The sequence below is a fragment of the Acinonyx jubatus genome, chromosome A3 (assembly GCF_027475565.1).
Source record: "Acinonyx jubatus isolate Ajub_Pintada_27869175 chromosome A3, VMU_Ajub_asm_v1.0, whole genome shotgun sequence".
Lineage (NCBI taxonomy): Eukaryota > Metazoa > Chordata > Mammalia > Carnivora > Felidae > Acinonyx > Acinonyx jubatus.
This window is the reverse complement of record NC_069388.1, coordinates 21,140,049-21,160,523: the sequence shown is the minus strand read 5'-3', so window position 1 is coordinate 21,160,523 and position 20,475 is coordinate 21,140,049. Positions and strand designations below refer to the sequence as shown.

The window sequence follows — 20,475 nt, the reverse complement described above, 5'->3', positions numbered from 1 at the left end:
GAGAGAGAGGGAGACACAGAATCAGAAGCAGGCTCCAGGCTCTGAGCTGTTAGCACAGAGCCGGATGTGGGGCTCGAACTCACAAACTGCAAGAACATGACCTGAGCTGAAGTAGAACGCTTAACCGACTGAACCACCTGGACGCCCTGATAGATCCTTCTTAACAGAAATGATGAAATCCAGAAGACAGTAGAATGACATCTTTAAAGTGCCAAGAGAAAATAACTACCAATCTTGCATTTTATACCCTATGAAACCATCTTTCAAAACTGAAGGTAAAATAAAGCTGTGTTTAGATAAAAACCAAGTAAAAACATGGGTATCAGGTCTGCACTAACGGAAAAAATGAAGGGAGAAAATGAATCTAGAGAGAAGCATGGGTATGTAGGAGGCAATTAAGAACAATGGAACACACCAATATAAAATAATACTAACTGTACAAAACAATATTTATGTTTTTTGCAGTTTAAGTATATATATATATATATAAAACCAAAATGCACGACAATGATGCACAAAAGCTACAAAGGAGGGGATGTAAAAAGAGTTATGTGCATTAAGAGTCTAGAGTATCAGGAGGTGATAAAATAATTTATATCAGACTGTAACATATCAAGAATGCATGTTGAAATCTGTAGGGTAAAGCGCGAAAAGAACTGTAAAAGAATACATACTTAATATGTTCAGACAGTGGTAAAAGTGGAATAAATACTTTTGATTTACCCCCCCCCCCAAAAGGTAAAAAATGAAAAAAGAGAAGCAAAACCAGTGGGTCAAACACAAAACAATAAGAGGGTAGACAGAAGCCTAACTGAAAAAATGATTATATTAAATCCGACTTTCTCAAGAGTAGCACCATTGACATTTTGGGTTTGATAATTATTTGTGAGTTGAAAGCTGTCCTATGCGTTGTAAGACATTTACTAGTATCTTTGGCCTCTGTCCCCCAGATGTTAGTAGCATCACTCCAGGTGTGACAGCAAAAAATGTCCTCAGAAACTGCCAAATGTCCCATGGAGGGTAAAAATGGCCCTTGGATGAGAACCACCAGTTTAGAGTCATCATAATACCAATCAAAATGCCAACAGGACTTTTGTAGAAAGCAACAATAATGCTCTAAAATTGATGGCACAGACAATCTTGAAGAGGAGAAGTTACACTGGCAAGTTGTGGTTTCTTACGCTATTTGATTTTAAGGTTTACTGTAAAGCTATAATAATTAAAGTCAGTGTGTTATTAGCATAAAGAATGACAAACAGACTAACAGAACAGAATAGCCCCCTCGTGTACAACAGATCTGCATACTGGACAAGGGCAATGCTGAAATGACCCGGTGGAAAGAACAGTCTTTTTAATGGAAGGTGCTGTGTCATTTGCCTATCCATATGAAAAAATATGTATGTCTTGATTCCATCAGACACTGGATTCAAATGTGAAATGTAAAGAAACTGTAAGAAAACAGAGAAGAGCATCTTTGTGATCTTGGGGTAGGCAAAGATTTCTTAAACAGGATACAGAAAAGGGCTAACCATAAAAAAAAAAAATTGATAGACTGGATTACATTAAACAACTTCTGTTCATCAAAAGACATCATTAAGAGAATGAAAAAACCGGGGCGCCTGGGTGGCTCAGTTGGTTGAGCGTCAGACTTCAGGTCAGGTCATGTTCTCACGGTTTGTGGTTTTGAGCCCTGCGTCAGGGTCTGGGCTGACAGCTTGGAGCCTGGAGCCTGCTTCAGATTCTGTGTCTCTCTCTCTGCCCCTCCTCTGCTCACACTGTGTGTGTGTGTGTGTGTGTGTGTGTGTGTGTGTGTGTGTGTGTGTGTCTCAAGAATAAATAAACATTAAAAAAAAAAAAGAGAGAGAGAAAGTGAAAAGACAACCCATAGAGTGAGGAGATATTTGCTATATATCTGACAAAACACTCATGTTGATAATATAAGATTTTTCATAAGTCATTAAGAAAAAGACAACCCAGAAGAAACATGGAAAAGGACTTGAATAGACGTATCAAAAAAGAGGATGTCCAAATGGCTAATCAACATATGAAAAGACACTCAACATCATTAGTCAGGAAAATACAATTTAAAATGTCACTGAAATATTACATACCTACCAGAAGGGCTAAGGTGAAAGAAAAAAAAAAAAAAAGAAAAGAAAAAGAGAAAGGAAAAGGAAAAGAAAAAGAAAACACTAGGTGTTGGCGAGGAAATGAAGCAACTAGAACTCTCATTCAGTACTGGTAGGAGCACAACTACTTTGCAAAACTCTTTGGCAGCATCATTCTATAGGTGAACATGCGTATGCTCTATGATCTAGTAATTTCACTCTTTGCTAAACACCCAACAGAAATGCGTACACAAACATACCAAAAGATGCATTCTGGATTATACTATCCACAATTGCCCCTGAACAGAAGCGCTCAAATGCCCTTCTCTAGTAGAATGGGTAGATTTCGGTATATTCTGTTAACGGAGTACTCTACAGATAAAGATTTATCACAATTGGAGATCTTCAAAAGAATGGGTTATAGACTCAGATAAACCAGCTTTCTGTAAGGAAGAGAGTATACCAAATTGCTACTTTGACACGACTATAAAAGGCAATCATATACCTTTATGGGAGGGCCGTGAAATCACACTTGTGTGACAATATGTCAATTACAGAAAGAATTGTTTAGAGACTTAGAGACTCAGGAGTTCCAGATTCTTTTCCTATAAAATGCAACCCTGATTATTTAAAGTGGCACTGCGAGGTTTGTTGTTGCTGTAACTGACGGCACCAGGGGCATTCTGGCCCAAAGTGATACTGGGATGAGGCCTTTGGATTCTCTGGCTGAGTAGAGAATACCACCCAGAGTTCAACTGTGGCAGACTGGGACTGAAAAAACCTAAGCCTGAATAACCAATTCTCGATTGCTGATGGCCAACTGTACCTTCCTAGCTCAGTGTGCCCAGACTGTGGTTGTGGAAAGCAGTCACTAAAGAGGCAAGGGAAGAAATCTGCAATTGTAGTGCATGGGCGAACCTGTTCCCCACCACGGCCTCTCCTGGTTCTCTCCTCTCTCTCCGCCTTGTCATGGGGATGGGTCAGGGACCATCCCTGGGCCATGGCATACAGGTGAAGACAAATGGGAGCGATCTGTACAGGACAAAGTGCTATGCCTTACAGACACTTCAAGGATAAGATGGGAGATCACAGAGTACTTACTGTGTCATACAATCAAGAAGTGAAAAAGGGAGAAAGAAGGAAGTACAAAAGAAATTTGGGGGAAAAAATGAACACCAACAGTGAAGTGTTCACGGAGGGAGGAGGATTTGTGTTGGAATTCGGGGACTGCACGTTTGGGGCTATGCATGAAGGCTGCTGGAGGTAAAATGCCTGTTACAAGCAAAGGCCAGGAGGAAGAAGAGTGAAAGCATCTAGTAAATGCAAAGACAAGATAGAGATGCCATCAGAGCAGGTGAGCCACACACCATTCAGGACTGACACTCTGATCACCTGGGCCTTTGCACTTGCTGTCTGCCGTATATCCTCCCGATTTGCTCTCTCATCTCTTTTAGGGCTTTGCTCAAACGTGAATCCTGAGTGACGCCTTCTCTGATCACTCCTATTGGAAACTGCAACCCATCCTCACTCCTCCCCACCCTGGCACTCCCTATCTTCTTTCCCTGACTGTAGTTTTCTTCAATAGCACTTAGCACCATTCATCAAACAAGATTATCTACTATTTATTTTACTGTTTTTCTCCTCTCACTAGAATATAGGCTCTAGAAGAGTGATAACTTGACAGGTTTGCTTATTGCTTCTGGCACAGAGCAGGTATTCGATAAATGCCTGCTGAGTCAACAGCCATGTTCTAAGGTCTGGTTCTCTCATTGGTAGAGCTTTAATATCAGCTATGCCTCAACTGGATTCTGGGTTAAAACTGCCATATTCTTCTTCTCTTGGGGTAATTCCTACAGGTAGATGACATCATCCTTTATGGGAGGATCTTGCTAGGTTCATTCTTAAGAGGCAATCATAGCTCTAGATTTTGGCTAGGCCACTTATAGGCTGTTTCTAGGACAGGGCCACAATAAGAACACAAATCTGACTATCTGGATTCTCGTCCTGGCTCTACTCTGGGCTGTGTGACTTCCATGAATTTCAGTTTTTTCAACCTAACATACACTTGGTAGATAAGATGATCTTCAAAAGTTCTAACTTTGAATAACAAGCATATGGATAGAAAGACTGGGTTTAGATTCCAGAGACAGTAGTTCAGACCTGAGAATTGCCAATACTAGTTCTTGGACAGAAGGAAGAGAATTAATATTTGTTGAACAAAACTCACCAAATGCCCGGCATGTTCTAGGTATTTTATGTGCATAAAAGTTCCTCATCCACAAGTTGACTATAACACAAGGCTCAGAGAGGTTAAGTGATGCCATGGGCACACAGCAAGCAATGTCAGACATGGAATTCACCTCAAGCCTGTGTGACTCCAAAGGCTGCACGCACACTTTCTACTATACCAGAGGTTCCCCCAGTCTGCTTATCGGAATCAAGGGGGAGCGATGTAAGTACAGATTCCCGGGCCCCACACCAGAGCTACTGAATCAGAATCTATATTGGGGTGGAGGAGATGGCAGGTATCCTTCTGAAACTATTTTAAAAGTTTTCAAGGTCAGTCTGATGACCAGCCAGGCATGGGAATCCCGCATTGTATACATTCTACACAAACTCTATCTTCTGAAGAATAAGAACCAGGTGATGAAGGGGTACGTGCTCAGTATCCATCTGGCAGTAGTGTGCAAAGTACACTGGGGGACCACCGCTATGGGTTAAAATGACTGGTTTATTCGTGCGTCTCTCCAACTGAATAGTACACTTTTTTAGTTACTTGTGATTTTCCTAGCATCTGATACAGTGTCTACCAAGCAGGTCCCACTCACTGTTTGTTTAATAAATGAGTAAAAGAGGGGTGCCTGGTGGCTCAGTCGGTTAAGCGTCCAAATCTTGATTGGCTCAGGTCATGATCTCCCAGTTCATGGGGTCAGGCCCTGCGTCAGGGTCTGTGCTTACAGCGTGGAGCCTGCTTGGGATTCTCTGTCTCCCCTCTCTCTGCCCTTCCCCGGCTCATGTGCACTCTCTCGCTCTCTCTCTCTCTAAAAATAAATAAACATTTTTTAAAAATGAGTAAAAGAAGCTGGATAAACACGAAACCTCCAGCATACCGTGATATTTTGTAGCTTCCTACTTCTTTCTACCCAGAAATGTTTCCTTAGCATATACTATGTGCCACTCACTGTGCTAAGTTCTTGACAAGGAAAGGGAGATACAAAGTTAACTGGAGGGTCTAGCCCTGCAAGGGAGGAGTATACAATAGAACCCTAAGGCATATACAAAATAGAAGGTGGAGGAGGGGAATCAAGGAGACCTCCCATAAATCCTTCTAGAAATTACTTTAGGCTCATTTTGTTTACAGCTGTCCTCTACAGAATACTTGTGAAACAGTGCCTTGTATTACACTAACACTATGTGCCTATACCTTCTACTAGACAAGAAGTTCTTTGGTAGGCAGTATATTCTAGAAAAGTGGCTCTTAGCTTAGAAAAGGGTGTACATCAAGAATATATGCTCTTTTCTTTCATCACTGGGGTAGTGTCAGAGGAGGCCTAGTGGATAGTTATGATTTTCACTACAGTCCTGTGATAATGAGGCCACCCCTAGTGCAGTGCACTGGTTACCAAGTGGGGAGTGGAACTCTTACTTCTACTGGACAGTAGTGAGGAGCTCTTCCCCTTGGGTGTCAAAGGAGGCCAAGTGAGGAATCTGGACTTCTACTGGCACTTGGCAGTAAGACGGGGAGGGGTACCCCTTTCTTCTGCCAGAGTGGTGTCAGAAAAAGCCAGCTAAAACAGAAGACTTAAATAAGATCCAGAGTGTCACTCAGAACATAATGCAAAAATGTCCAACCAAAAATCATTCATCATACTAAGAACCAGGAAGATCTCAAACTGAAAGAATAAAGACAATTAATACATTCAACACTGAGATGACAGATGTGAGAATTATCTGACAAAGTTATTACAGCAGCCATGATTAAAATACTTCAATGAGCAATTCTGAACTTGCTTGAAGCAAACGAAAGAATAGAAAGCCTCAGCAAAGAAATAGAAGATATAAAGAAAAAAATAAATAGCAATTTTAGAACTGAAAAATTCGATAACAAATGAAAAGGTCAGCAGACAAGTTCAAGAGCAGAATGGAGGGGGCACAGGAAAGAACCTATGAGCTATAAAAATGAATAACAGAAATTACCTAATCTGAACAACTGAAAGAAAATAGACTGAAAAGAGCCTCAGGGACCCATGGACCATAACAAAAGATCTAAGAGTTCCAGAAGAGGAGGTGCAAAAGGGCACAGCTGAGAAACCACTCAAAGAAATAATGGCTGACAACTCCCTCAAATTTGGCAAGAAACATACATCTATATACTCAGGAAGCTTAGTGAGCCCCAAATAGGATAAATCCAAAGAAATTTACACTGATTATAATTACATCATAATTTAATTCTGAAAAGGAATGACAAAAGAAATAACGAAAGCAGTCAGAAAAATGATACCTTGCCTATAGAGAAAAAATAATTGGAATGACAATGGAGTTCTCATCAGAAACCATGTAAGCCAGAAAGAAGTGGCACAATAACTTTCAGGTGCTGGGAGAAAAAAAAGAAAGAAAAAAAAAAAAAAAAAGAACTATCGATACAGAATCCTATACTGAGCCAAAATGCCCGTCAGGAGTGCAGTGTAAATCGAGACATTCTCAGATGAAAGAAAACTAAAAGAATTTATCACCATCAGGCCTGCTCTAAAAAAAACATAGCTAAAGGAAATTCTTTCAACAGAAAGGACACATTAAAAAAAGGAATACTAGGGGTGCCTGGGTGGCTCAGTTGGTTAAGCATCTGACTTCAGCTCAGGTCATGATCTCACAGTTCATGAATTCGAGCCCCATATGGGACTCTGCTGACAGCTCAAAGCCTGGAGCCTGCTTCAGATTCTATGTCTCCCTCTCTCTCTAAAATAAATAAACATTAAATAAAAAAAAAAAAAAAGGAATACTTGTGTCAAGGAGGAAGAAAGAACATGGTATGTGAAGATATGTATAAATATAATAGACTTTCCTTATTCTTTTGAGTTTTCTAAATTGTGTTTGATAGTTGAAGCAAAAATTGTAACTCTGTCTGATTTGGATCTAAATGTACGTGTAGAGGAAATATTTACAACAATTATATTATAAATGGGGGAGGGTAAGGAGACATAAAGGGAAGTAAGGCTGCTATCCTTCACTAGTGCTGGTAAAGATAAATTACGTACAATGTGATACCTAGAAGAACCATTAAAATGGTTCCAAAGAGATACATTCAGAAATGCTGTAATAATAAAATGGAATTCCAAAGAATGTTCAAGTAACCTATAAGAAAGCTAGAAAAAGAAAACAGAGAAACAAAAACCAGAACAGAAAACAAAAAATAAAATGGAAGATTAAGCTCTATCATAATAATTATATTAAATATGAAAGGTCTAAATATACCAATGAAAAAATAAATACAGAATGTCAGAATAGATTACAAAATATGACCTATGTCTATGCTGTCTACAAGAAACTCTCTTCAAATAGAATATAAGTAGGTCGAAAGTAAAAGAACAGACGAAAAGGGATATTATCATGCAAACATTAATCAAAAGCAAGCAAGAGTGGTTATCTCAACATCAGATAGACTTCAGAAAAAAGAAAATTACCAGAGATAGGGAGGGACATTCTATAACCATTAAAGGGGAAACCAATAGAGAAGACAGCAATCTTCAACAGATTCTGTCAAGACATAAATGCTAGATACAAAACAACCACAAAATGTGTGAAGCAAAAATAGAATAAAACTGAAAGGAGAACTATGGGGTGGTCACCACAAGTATAGGTGGTGACGTCAATGTTCTTCTCTCAAAAACTGATAAAACAAGTAGGAAATCAGCAAGGATAACAGAACTCAAGAACACCTCCACCAACAGGATCTAAGCAACATTTAAAGAACACTACAACCCACAAGAGGAGAATACACTTTCAAGTGACCATAGAACAGATACCAAGATGGGTCGTATCTTGCACCACGAAACAGAGAATACAGTATGATCCCCAACCACAATGGAATTAAACTAGAAATCTCAGTAACAGAGATAACAGGAAAATCTCCAAATACCTGGAAACTAAGCAACACATTTCTAATTAATCCATGGATCAAAGAGGAAATCTCAAGGGAAATTTTAAAAAGATACATAAAAATGAATGAAAGTAAGGGACGCCTATGTGGCTCAGTTGGTTAAGCAACCAACTCTTGATTTCAGCTCAGGTCACAATCTCGAGGCTGTGAGATCCAGCTCGGCATCAGGCTCAGTGCAGAGTCTGTTTGGGATTCTCCCTCTTCCACTCTCTCTGCCCTTCCCTGCTCGTGTTCTCTCTTTCTCTTTCTCAAAGCAAACTTTAAAAAAAAAAAGAAAGAAAGAAAGAAATGAAAGTAAAAATACAATGTATCAAAATTTGTGGGCCACAGCTATAGCCATGCTGAGAGGGAAATTTACAGCAGTAAATACATATATTAGAAAAGGGAAAAGGTCCCAAATCAATAATCTAAACTTCCACCTTAAGAACCTTGAAAAAGAGGAGCAAAATAAAGCCAAAGAAAGCAGAAGAAAATAATAAAGAGCAGAGCAGAAATCAATGAAATTGAGAACAGAAAATAGAGAAAAATCCATGAAACAACTGGTTCTTTGAAAAGATCAATAAAATCGACAAACTTCTAGCAAGACTGATGAGAGGGAAAGACAGACAGAGAGATACCGAAGAAAAAGAAAAGAAATCCTCAGGCCCAGACGGTTTCATTGGAAGCTTCCACCAACCATTTAAGGAATTAACACCAATTGTACACAATCTTCTAGAAAATGAAGAGGAGGAAATCTTCTCAGCTATTTTATGAAGCCACTATCACCCTGATACCAAAACCCAACAAAGACAATACATAAATAAAAAACCTGCAAATTTCCTCCATGAATACAGATGCAAAAATCCTAAACAAAGTATTAGAAAATACAACTCAGCAGCATGTAAAAACAATTATATACTATGACAAAGTAGGTTTTATTCTAGAGATGGAAGGCTGACTCAATATTTGAAAATCAATCAGTGCAATTAGCATTAATGGGCTAAAGGAAAAAAAAAAAATCACATGATTATATCCCCCTCGTCGTTCACTTCTAAGTGTTGAAGTGTTCTAGGACTCAGTCACTGGGCCTATTTCTTTCTCCACTTATTCCCCCTTATGACTCCCACATTTATATCTCCATCTCCATCAGATCTCTCCCTTAAACTCCAGACCTATAAACCCCGCTGCCTATGGAGACACCTCTACTTGGGGAGGCATTTCCACCTGGACACGTACAAACCTAAACTCCTGCTTTCACTGCTCAAACCATCTCTTTCCGCAATTCAGTAAACGCAATCTCCCATTTTTACGGCTGCTTCGGAGAAAACCTTTGGCACCACATAAACTCATTTTTGTTTCGGATCGCTTATCTAATTTGTCAGCAAGTCCCAGTCTTCCTCTAAAAGACAAAATCCCCAGATTCCTATCTCCAGAATCTGACCCTCTCTCACCACCCGGTCTTCACCTTTCACCTAGGTGATAGGACTTCTCTGACCCGCATATAAAACAGACTCCTATCCTCCCACAAATCCATTCCTCGCCCTCCTTGATTTTCATTCAAGGTAGATATCGCTTTCTGACTTATTTTATACTCGCATGTTTTTTCAATCTATCTTCCCTTGTAGAAGGTAAGCTTCCTGGGACACAGACCCTGTTTGCTTAAAATAGCGCTTCAGACATAGGTGCTCAACAATTATTTGTTGCAAGATATTTGTTGGAAGAATGAATCACTGGCTCAGGAGTGAAGACTTTGGGATTGGACATCAGATAACCTCGATTTGACTCCTAGCTCTGTCATTTTCCATGTCCAAGTGATATTGGACAGATCACTCACCCCTGTTTCATGTTTTCTCATCTTTGAAATTAGTGGTAATAATCCTCATCCCACAGAACTGTTGTTAAGAATTAAATAAAACCAAGTATGTAATGTGCTTAATACAAAGTGACTTGGTATAAAAGGGTTCAGTATATGGCAGTGCTACTCAATATAGAAACATGGTCTACATTTGGACTCAAAGGCCCTTGGTTACAATTATGACTAGATATTAACTGTATGATTTTAGGCGATTCACCTTTTTTATATTAATTTCCTCAATCAGCTTTAAATAAAGTGGTGGGATGAGAAAATAGGTTAAGAAGCAGTCCTTTCCCTCCAATCTTAGTTATGTAATCTTGGGTAGGCCACCTAACGTCTGTCTGTTTCCTCATCTGCCAAATGAGAATAACATAATAACTACCTTATAGCTTTGCCACGAGGATTAAATGAGTTACCAGTGTGAAGTGTCTAGCCCCTAGCAACTGCTCACTACGTTGGCTACAATTATGATGATTCTAGTCTAGAAGAGAGTCAAAGCATCTGAACAAAGAACTACAATACGGTGCAGTGACAGCAAAAACAGTCACCAACTAGAAGAATGTTTCTTAACTGGAGTTTGCCCATTACTGGTTAATTCCACACTAATCAGTAAATGTGAAACTCGGTTATGTCTACAATAACCTGACTCCCTACCACTACCCCCATAGCAGTGAGAAAGACAAATTTCTTCACGGATTTGATAACTGGACTTTAAAACTTTTAAAAAATAGGTAAAGGGGTCAGAGTCTCAAATAGTGCTCTAAAGGAGGTCAATGAAACCACTGACTTCCCTGCCCCCGCTCTCAAAAAAATTAACATATTACTTAAATTTGAGAAACAATCGAAAGGACCTCCCCCACAGGGCCAGGGCAGCATGTAATTTCCCGAACGAAGCCAACAAATTAAGGGCGCGAAGGTGTTTTATGATGGTGCTGTCACAGACTGAACTTCAGAACTAGACATTAAAGGGTAGTCCTGGAGGCTGAGTGGGAGCACCCCAGGTGAGAAAAGGGGCGTCACCCTTGAAGAAAGAACAGCAAGAGCCAAGCCGTGAAAAGTGCACGTGGGTGGCTTGGCAGAACCAAAAGGAAGATTTTGGGGGGGGGACAGCCAGACAGCGGAACGTATACGGAGAAGAGCGCGGCCTGGGGCCCGCCAGGTTAGGGAGAAAGCCGCCCCCGCCCCCCCGCTCCCGTACCCGGTCCTGCTCACTCCGCAGGAGTGCTCCCTCGGGATCCCCCTCCGAGGGCTCCCGGTTGCTGAGTTCCCTCTAGCTCCCGCCACTCTTCCCTTACCTCGTCTTCCAGCCTTTCCCTCACTCTCCCGCCTCCGCGGCCCCGCCGGAAGTGACGTTCTAACTAGCGCGCCGTCCAGCGCCAGAAAGGTTCTGCGGGAGCGGGAGAAAGGGTTCCGGTGAGGCTCACTGCGCCTGCGTGCGGCTGCGAGCGGTCAAAGCGCCTTCCGGAGGCCGTAGAACTGCGCCTCTCTCCTCGTCTGTTCCTTTCGAAGTGCCCTAAGCGAACTTCAGAGAGGCCGCCGCCACTGAAAGGGCGTTTTTCTGTAGCCCCGACACCTCTCGGTGCGCAGCTACTCCGGCCCTTGCCCTTTGACCCTGCTCTCACGGCGGGGTGAGAGGTCGGTGGCCATCTTGTGGCGGCGGCGCGGGTGGCTGTTACTGCGGAGACCCATCCCCTCCCCCCTCCTTACCCCTCTGGCCGTCTGTCAGTCAGTAAAGAGCCCCGCAAGCCGTCAGGTGAGACCCCGGCCTCGCGCCGTTGCTCTTCCCGCCGCACTGGGCGGCCCAGGCCGCTCCCTGCAGGGCCTCACTGCCGCCACCATGTCCTCCTTCTCCGAGTCGGCGTTGGAGAAGAAGCTCTCGGAGCTGAGCAACTCTCAACAGAGCGTGCAAACCCTGTCCCTGTGGCTCATACACCACCGCAAGCATGCGGGACCCATCGTCTCTGTGTGGCACCGCGAGCTCCGCAAAGGTAAACACCCCCTCTGTAGCCCCTTGGGACTCCCCTGGATTGTCCTCTCCTCGGCTCACTGCCGAGGCCCCTCTAGCTTCTTAGTGGAGGCTTGCTTTCCAAGCCCCGGCCTCTGATTGCACTTCTGAGGTTGGAGACAGTGTTATTCCCATTTCTCGGAGAAGGAAACTGAGGCCCGGGAAGGTTTAAGGTACTTGTCTGAGGTTCCCAGACTCCCAGTTCATCCGGCCCGTTTCCCCTTCGGCTCCTCCTGCCACTTGTGACTGTTATTATCTCGACAGCCTTGTAGAAGGTACTGGCCCAAGGCTGTTGTGTGCCAGGCGCTTTGCTGGGCATTTGGAGTAGGAGCCAGAGGATTCTGGAGTAAGACTGCCTCGATCAAGTCCTGGCTTAGCCCCTTATTGGTTGAATGATATTGGGCTAGTGTCTTCATCTCCCTGTGCTTCTGTTGCCTCACCTGTAAAACGAGGACAAAGATAGCTGCCACTTAGAGAGCCTTTATTCTGTGCCAGTCACTATGCTGAGAACTTTACGTATATCCTCGCACTCAGACCCGCTCTGTGAAGTGGGTACAGTTACCCCCATTATAGAGCCGTTAAGAGACAACACTACCTAGACCTTATCTCTCAGGCCTCTCTTCTCATGCATCTTTCATTGATTCTGGACCCTGCTCAGGATCTGACATTCATTCATTGAGCCCAGCCTGTTATGTGCCAGGCACTGAGCTGGGTGCTGGATAACACGTTGGCCCCAAAGGCCGACTGCCTGGAATTTAAGCCTGATTTTGCCATTCACTGACCCCGGTAGCTTAGCTTCTCTGACCCTCAGTTTCCTTACCTATAAAGTGGGTATGATGAAGACTGATATTTACTGTGCCTTTAATTATGTGCCAGGTGCAGTACTGGTACCTTCACATACATTGCCATTTTTTAAATTCTCAGAGTTCTCTGGAGTGGGAACTTTGCAGATGAGGAAAAACTGAGGCTCAAACAACTGGCTGTGGCAAGGAGTAAACGGTAGACAGGATAGTGCGGATGAACATCTGGCTTGGTGTCAGGCACAGTATAGGCATTTCATAAGCAATGGTGAAATGGGACTGCTAATTACTCCGCGTGAGGCAGGGTCTTTGCCTTCAAGTGCGTACAGCTCGATGGGGAAGGATAGGCACCTTCACAGCTGTTACCCTGACGATTCCATAGCAGAAAGCTGAGGCAGTGAACCTTAGAGCAATTGTGGGCAGCCTCTGTGTAGTAGGCCCTCCATAGTATAGGAAGTAGCTTCACATGTGCTTCTCCTGTCTGTGAGGTGGAGATCCCACCTACGTGGTTGAGTATTTTCAAGGCCTCAGAACTGGGGAGGCTTAGACTACATCAGGCTGTCAGGCACCAAATTCCAGAATTCTTTCCGGAGACCCAGTTCTAGCCCTCTAGCAGAGACTCCCCTCCCTCCAGATATCATGTGCTGTACTGAGATGGGGTCCCCTCTGGGCATTTGGGGGCTAGAACCTGGAGCCCCCCAGATCCTCCTTCTTGTACCCCACTGTGCCATTCAGATACTATTTCCAACATCCGAGATGTGAATCACCTCTACAGGGATCTCAGAGAGGTTGAAGTCCATCTCAGATGTCACTTTTGTGAAGCCTTCTTGATTCCCCACCTCATCCTGTTTGACTTATGGAAAGTAACCGAGTGCATTCATTTATGAAGCTCCTTTCACCCTAATTTTATATGATCCTAATCTCATGGAACCTACTGTTTTAAGGAGACTAGCATTATTATCTCGCATTTTACCGATGAGAAGGTAAAGGTACTGAGAGGTTAAGTGCTTTGTATAGGGGCATTATAGCTGGGGCATAAGCCTAGAGCCCTCTGATGCCAAAATTCGTGCTTTCAAATACCCGCTGCCTTGGTGCCCATTAATAAATGAGGGTGATCATCTGACTCCAACCAAACCCATAGCACTTTTGTTTATTAGAATTAGTCACTGTATCCCACCCCCTGCCACGTTAATTTAGCATTTATTTCATTCTTACTATAGTTCTGGCTTTTTCACTAGATTTGTGTTTTGAGGGAGAAACTAGGCCTTCTTGTTTCTTTGCAACGCTAGTAGGATTTACCATAGTGCCTGTTACAGTTTAAAAATAGGTTAGGAGTTCATTTGTGGTCTCTGACATCATTTTCATGGTTGAGTAAAGGATCCAAACAGCAGTACCTCATACAACTTTCTGTGGGATGTTTTATATCCATGCTGTCCAACAAGGTGGTCACTTGCCACATGTAGCTGTTGAACACTTGAAATGTGTGACTAAGGAACTGAAGTTTTTTTGTGTTTTTTTTTAATTAAGAAAAGTATTTTAAACGTTTATTCATTTTTTGGGAGAGAGAGAGCGAGTGAGCGTGAGTGGAGGAGGGGCAGAGAGAGAGGGAGACACAGAATCTGAAGCAGGCTCCAGGCTCTGAGCCATCAGCCCAGAGCCCGACGCGGGGCTCGAACTCACAGACTGAGAGATCATGACCTCAGCTGAAGTCAGACGCTTAACCGACTGAGCCACCCAGGTGCCCCAGGAGCTACAGTTTTAAATAATTGTGTTAGTTACAATTGAAGTATTCAGTAGCTATCTGTGGCTAGTGGCTACCATATTGGATAGTGCCAAGGTAGAGGATGCTCCTCCAAGCATCAGGATCATGAATTGAGCATGCCCCCACACTGAAGTGGAAAAAGATTTTGTGCCCTTGTGTTGAAAATGTCTAGCCTCTTAGATTCTGGCCCACCCTGAGTCTTTAGAAGTCGACAGTTCAATCGATGGTCAAGTCATTTTCCCTAAGGTATTCACAGACTATCTGTGAGTCACCTTCAAAGTATTACAGGATTTAAAGAAATTGTGTTTTGCTTAAATACTACTTTTATTCTTGATAAAATAATAAGAATTTGATAAAATAATAGGAATTTTGATAAAATAATAGAAATAATTCTTAATTTATCCCTTTGGGCTCCATTCTAGGTAGAACTTCCCTTTATGGAGAAGTTATATGTAAAATGCTCTTGGACGAATATTTTTTAGCAATGTTTTTGTATGTTGCCTTGAGTGCAGAAAAACAGGCCTTTTTTTCCTAACTGTTTTGGATGTCAAAACCAGCTAAACTTGACATTTTTTTCATCAGTTAACCATATAAATTTTGCTAAATAACTGTTCTGTTCATTTGGAATGGGCATAGTTAGGCAATGAAAGGATCTATTTTGTCATATTGGAAAGACATCTGAACAAGTGAGTTGTCTGTCACCTGTGACTGGAGTGGAGGGTGTGTGTGTTCAGGTGCTCTGGGCTTTGTCATAGCACCTTTACACACGTGATACTTCTGTTGGCTTCAAGAAGCTGGATGTGGAGGGATAAAGTTTCATGCTAAATAAATCCTCATTGCAAAGTTTGAGGATGATGAAAATTCATTGGCATTGTAAATAGTGAAAAACTTCGGCTCTCTGGCCTCTTGGCTATCATGTTTGTAGTACTGAAAAATGTATCATGTCTTAATTGTCCAAACTGACATTTTATACAATGGATGCTGAGTTTTTAAACATAAAATACATGGCATTTGTAAAGCTTCACACAGTCAAATTTTCTTTGTTGAAGTTGAATCTGTTAACTCATGGCATTATTAGACTTGGTAGTTTTACTTGTTGCAACATCCCAGAACAAGGTTTGCTTTAAAAAAAAAAAAAAGAAAAGCCTTTGCCATAACGATACCTTTGTAGCGAGAGTAGAATATTGTAACTGTTGACACTTTTCCATCTGCTTTTGAGTAATAATTAGAATAGTTAAAGATAACTTCCAGGTTTACATATTATCATCAGTTAGCCATGTTAAACTAGGTTAGTACCAGAAGGTTAATGTAACTCAGGATATCCATATTTAATTTTATGAATACATACTTTAAAGATTGTTTTTAACTTGGTTTATTCTTCTGTAGCTATATTTTAAAATGTCACATCTTAAGCCTGCTGTGTCAGATTTTATGCATGCTGTGTGCATTTTGAAAGAAACAGGTGGTTTCTGAGAACAAGTAGAGTAAGGACCAGCTATTTAGGTATGTGAAGGTTATAGAAGGCTTGTTTGAGTTTTTCAGGTATTTTAGCATTGGAGAAAACTTAGTGTTTTGGACTGTCTGATTGTGTTCTTATTTATTTCCTTTAAAAGAAAACTGGGACCAAGAATGATAGTGATGTAACTTTACGGTTGAGAAGTTATGTGCATAGAAGCCAGGAAATTCAGTAATGTTCCCCCAAGCAACTGTAACTCAGACACAGTGCATGAGGTTTTTATGGTTTAATATATGATACCATATAGAGTAATAGAAAATACTACATTTAATATGTATAAGAGAGAAGAATTACAGTTTTTGTGGGAGCCATAATTTTGCGTATCCAGAATCCAGACATCTTTAAGTTTTCAGTAATAATGTACCATTAATATATATTTGTATTTGAGGTAAATATCCATTGGTGCATCTAGAGATTTCTCTGGATTATAAAGTTGGTATCATTGGCTGATTATTGTTATTGGAACGTCCAAAGAGAAATTCTCACCATAGGAACATAAATTACAAGAATCTGCTTTAAAACTGACACCTAGTTCACCTAGCTCAGTCTTTCATTCTGCAGGATTTGATAATTAATAGTGAATTAGAAATGCTTATCTTTGCAATAAACTAAATGAAAACCTTGATTTTAATATGTCTTCTTGAGAATGTTGACTGCTTCTCCTTTAGGAATTTTCTTTGGATTATCTTTATTTTTACTGTCAATTATTCCTGTTAAAATATCACAGAAATGAAAATGGCTCATTCTTGTTTTGTTTCAAAATTGTATTCTCAAACCTGTTTTGTTAGAGATGTCAAAAAGTTACTTAAGTTGTTTTTTCAAACATAAAGGAGCCCTGATCTCAGGTAGATAATGCTTATCTTAGTTTCTTTAGGAGTATTTTAGGGCAGAAGAATTGTGGATTGAGCATTTCCTTGGTGTAAATTAAATTATCTTTTCTTTCCTTTTTTCCAGCCAAATCAAATAGAAAGCTTACTTTTTTGTACTTAGCGAATGATGTCATCCAAAACAGTAAAAGGAAAGGACCTGAATTCACTAGAGAATTTGAATCTGTCCTTGTGGATGCTTTTTCTCATGTTGCCAGGTATGTTGTCTGGTTTTTCTGTTTGTTTTGTTTGGTATTTAAATGCATTACCCTTTCCTCTTTATTGTTCTTTCCTTTTCTGGGATAACCTTTGTAAATTGACAACTTCATATTTTACAGGGATGTGCTTTACAGTGTTGCAGAGGCCAAATTATAATTTTATGTTTTGTTGCACCCTTAAGAACTGTTTCAGACATGTAAACATTTTGATGCATTGAAGAGATTGAGTCTAGCACTTGTAGAACATTTTTTACCCTAAATATATTCATTTATTGAACTCATTTCTTGAATATGGTGTTTTCCTTGGTTTGACTAAGTTGTCTCATTAGTTTATGGTCAGAAAACAAAGCTAAAGAGTATGTGGAAACTTTCCAGTAACAAAACCTTAATAGCAAGATATTAGTTGCTTAATGCCTTCATTTTTCCTCCCTTTCCTTCTTCTAGATGTCTAGAGGTCTAGTTTACTAAAAATAGTAGTCATTACTATAACAATAGAGATAATTATTAGTGTGAAAAGTAGATATTTGCTCTGGCTATATCATATTAAATCTTTTCTGTTTGTTTTGTGAACGAGAGGACTAGAGCATAGAGCACACGTGTAGCTAATATCACAGAAAATACATTTGATTAGAACTTTTATAAATCATTTTTAGTTATTTAAAAACAAACTGCTTCTTGTAGACCCAAGTTGGGTGCCCAGGAGGAGCAAAGAAAAACTATTTTTCACTAGAATATTAGCAGACGTATAAAAAAAAAATCTTTGCGAAAGGAAATTGGGAAGACCAAAAAGGAGACCGACTGGTTAAACAAAATTGTTGTAGATCTAAAGTGTAAGTGAAAGGCCTTAAATGTGTAAATGGCTCCAGCATTTCAGGAAAGATTTGACAGGTTTGAAGGAATAAAATGAGAAATCCAAAAGAAACAAATGACAGCTAGTTTTCTAGAGGTGGGAAAAAGATTTTTGTTTGCCAGCTCCGTGGCTGGCTCTTTCTTTTAATGAACATGGGCACTGAAGAAGCAGAATGTGTTACAATCTTGAAACAATCCTGAATCCTTGTAACAGAGTAAACTTAGAAAAGACTGCCAGAAAAGCTATCTGAGATAGGAGCCAGGCATTTTCTTGTTTTGAGGAGATGTAGTTTAATTTCTTAGGCTGTAGCTCTACCTCCAGCACTGTCTGAGTGACCTTGGATGTGTTACTTAGCTTTTGGAGCCCAAGTTTCCTAACTGATTAGAAAGGGCCAACAGCACCTATCTCGCTGAAGTTGTTGTGGGGCTGAAGTACACCAGTCTGTTCGAAAGTACGTAGTCTGATGCCAGGTCCCCAGTCTTTGTTCATTTCTGGGTATATGTTAAATTAGAAACTATGTGACAAGAAGGACCATTTGTTTTTTATTTGCTGTATCCTGGGCACCTGGTGAACGGTCTGGCACAGAGCTGCCAGGTTGCATAGTTTTAGGGAATACCATTTATGTAGCCTTGATGAGATTGGTGTCCCGGAGTTGGGCAACATTGTGGTCTGCCCTGGTACAGTGAGGATTCAGTAAATCTTTGTTGAATGAATTAATTAGGGTATAGGAAATTGACTAAAATAATTTCCTATAAGGATAGTAAACATACCATTTTTATTTAAAAATGTCTTGGCAGATTCTGTGGCATTATGTGGAAAGTAAACCTGGTCCTTTTTTTTTTTTTTTTCTTTTCCCTTTCCTTTCCTTTTTCCTTTTTTTCTTTTCTTTTCTTTTCTTTTCTTTCTTTTTTTTTTTTTTTGCATTCTTCTAGTATAATGTCCTTTTTGGGTATTAGGTTCAGGGTCCCCATGTTTCCAACCCCCTTCCACCATTTTTGGAACAGAAAAGTCAGCTACTCCACTTCGATCCTGACGTGCCTTACCTGTAGTAAGAAGTACTCGGTCTGGTTTTCCATGCCCAGTTGATGAACAAAGATAGGGGACCCATTAATATCGACCAAAATTGATTAAAAGAATCTCTTTATGGTAATTTCCTACTTCCTCCACCCCCTCAGCACCCCCTGCCCCCCCTAAAAAACCCTCAAAACCAAACCTCTCAAGTCAGAGGAAGCTACCAAGCTCCTAGGTTAGATTTAATTTGAATAGTAGTTTAATTAGCTAGACTTTGAACTTTTTTCCACACAATGCCTTCTTATTGTCTTCTCAGTTTGGAGATAGCTGTGCACTTTGTTTTTCATTCAACATATATTGGAGTGCCTTCTGTGTGCCAAGTACCGATGCAGACACTAGAGAAGCCGCAGTGAACAAGGCAGGCAAGGACAAATAAATGAACAAGATGCTTTCAGAGAGTGATGATATGGACATAATGAGATAGAATGACATTCTGGAGTGGGATCCCTTCTAGTGTGTTCATGGAAGAGCTCTCTAAGGAAATGGGATTTGAGGTAATCATCCATGAAGTAGGAGCAAACAGCTGCTAAAAAGAACCTAAGGTAGGAGTAATCTTGGCGTGTTAAGAGGATCAGGATGAAGGCCAGTGTGGTTAGAGCAACTGCGTTGAGAAAGGGAAAAGTGGCATCCAGATAAGATCAGAGGGGCAGGCAGGTTCCCATCACGTAAGTCTTGTAAGCCTTGGGAGAGAGGATTTTGTTCTGATGGGATGTCAGTGACAGAGTCTTAAGCAGGAGAATGATGTATTCCATCACATTGTTTAAAGGTCTCTCTGGTTTGGTGTGGAGAATGGGTTATAAAGGCCAAGGGAGGGGCAGGGATGTGAGGATGAAGGATATTGCTCTACTACAGGCTAGAGATGACAATGGCTAGGACTCAGAAGCAGTGAGAAGATAGTAATAGCTTCTAGTTTATCCAGTGTTTACTTTGTGGATGTATTTGACTGCCCCCCCCACCCCCCTGTAAAAACTGATAGGATTTGTGGGAGCTGGTAGTAAAGGAAAAGAGAAATCCGATTATTTCTAGGTTTTTGACATGGCTAAGTAGATGGCTGATGCTGTTTACTGAGATGGAGTTTGGGGCAAAGATATGGTAGAGGAAGTCAGAAGGTTTGTTTTGGCCATGTTAAGTTTGAGATGGCTAGTAGATATTCCAAGGAGTGATGCCAGATAGGCAGATGGATGAAATAGTCTGAAGCTGAGGAGGAAATTAACTTCTGGAGACATAAACTTGAGGTTATCACCATATACATATTTATTTACTGTTGTGTCATGGATCCCCACGGATA

At 40.9% G+C, this 20,475-nt stretch overlaps 2 protein-coding genes across 8 annotated transcripts in view; one reads left to right on the top strand and one right to left on the bottom strand.

The window, feature by feature from the left end:
- TTI1 (TELO2 interacting protein 1) overlaps positions 1 to 11,542 on the bottom strand; it is an 82,084-nt gene extending 70,542 nt beyond the window's left edge. For 3 of the 4 annotated variants that reach the window (XR_008289113.1, XM_053199979.1, XM_027070068.2), the window contains exon 1: positions 11,395 to 11,541. The gene's annotated coding sequence lies outside the window, so the exon portion shown is untranslated. Of the gene's footprint in view, positions 1 to 11,394 lie in introns of all 4 variants that reach the window. The other variant, XM_053199977.1, reaches the window with a different exon arrangement.
- An 8-nt stretch (positions 11,543 to 11,550) lies between these two features.
- The window catches only part of RPRD1B (regulation of nuclear pre-mRNA domain containing 1B), a 79,458-nt gene continuing 70,533 nt past the window's right edge, over positions 11,551 to 20,475 (top strand). For 2 of the 4 annotated variants that reach the window (XR_008289114.1, XM_053199980.1), the window contains exons 1-2: positions 11,551 to 12,087; positions 17,137 to 17,266. Coding sequence is in view for 3 of the 4 variants with exons in the window: in XM_053199980.1 (XP_053055955.1) it covers positions 11,937 to 12,087; positions 17,137 to 17,266 (281 nt within the window). In the remaining variant the exon portion in view is untranslated. The remainder of the gene's footprint in view (positions 12,088 to 17,136; positions 17,267 to 20,475) is intronic. The other 2 variants (XM_015071765.3, XM_015071764.3) reach the window with 2 other exon arrangements.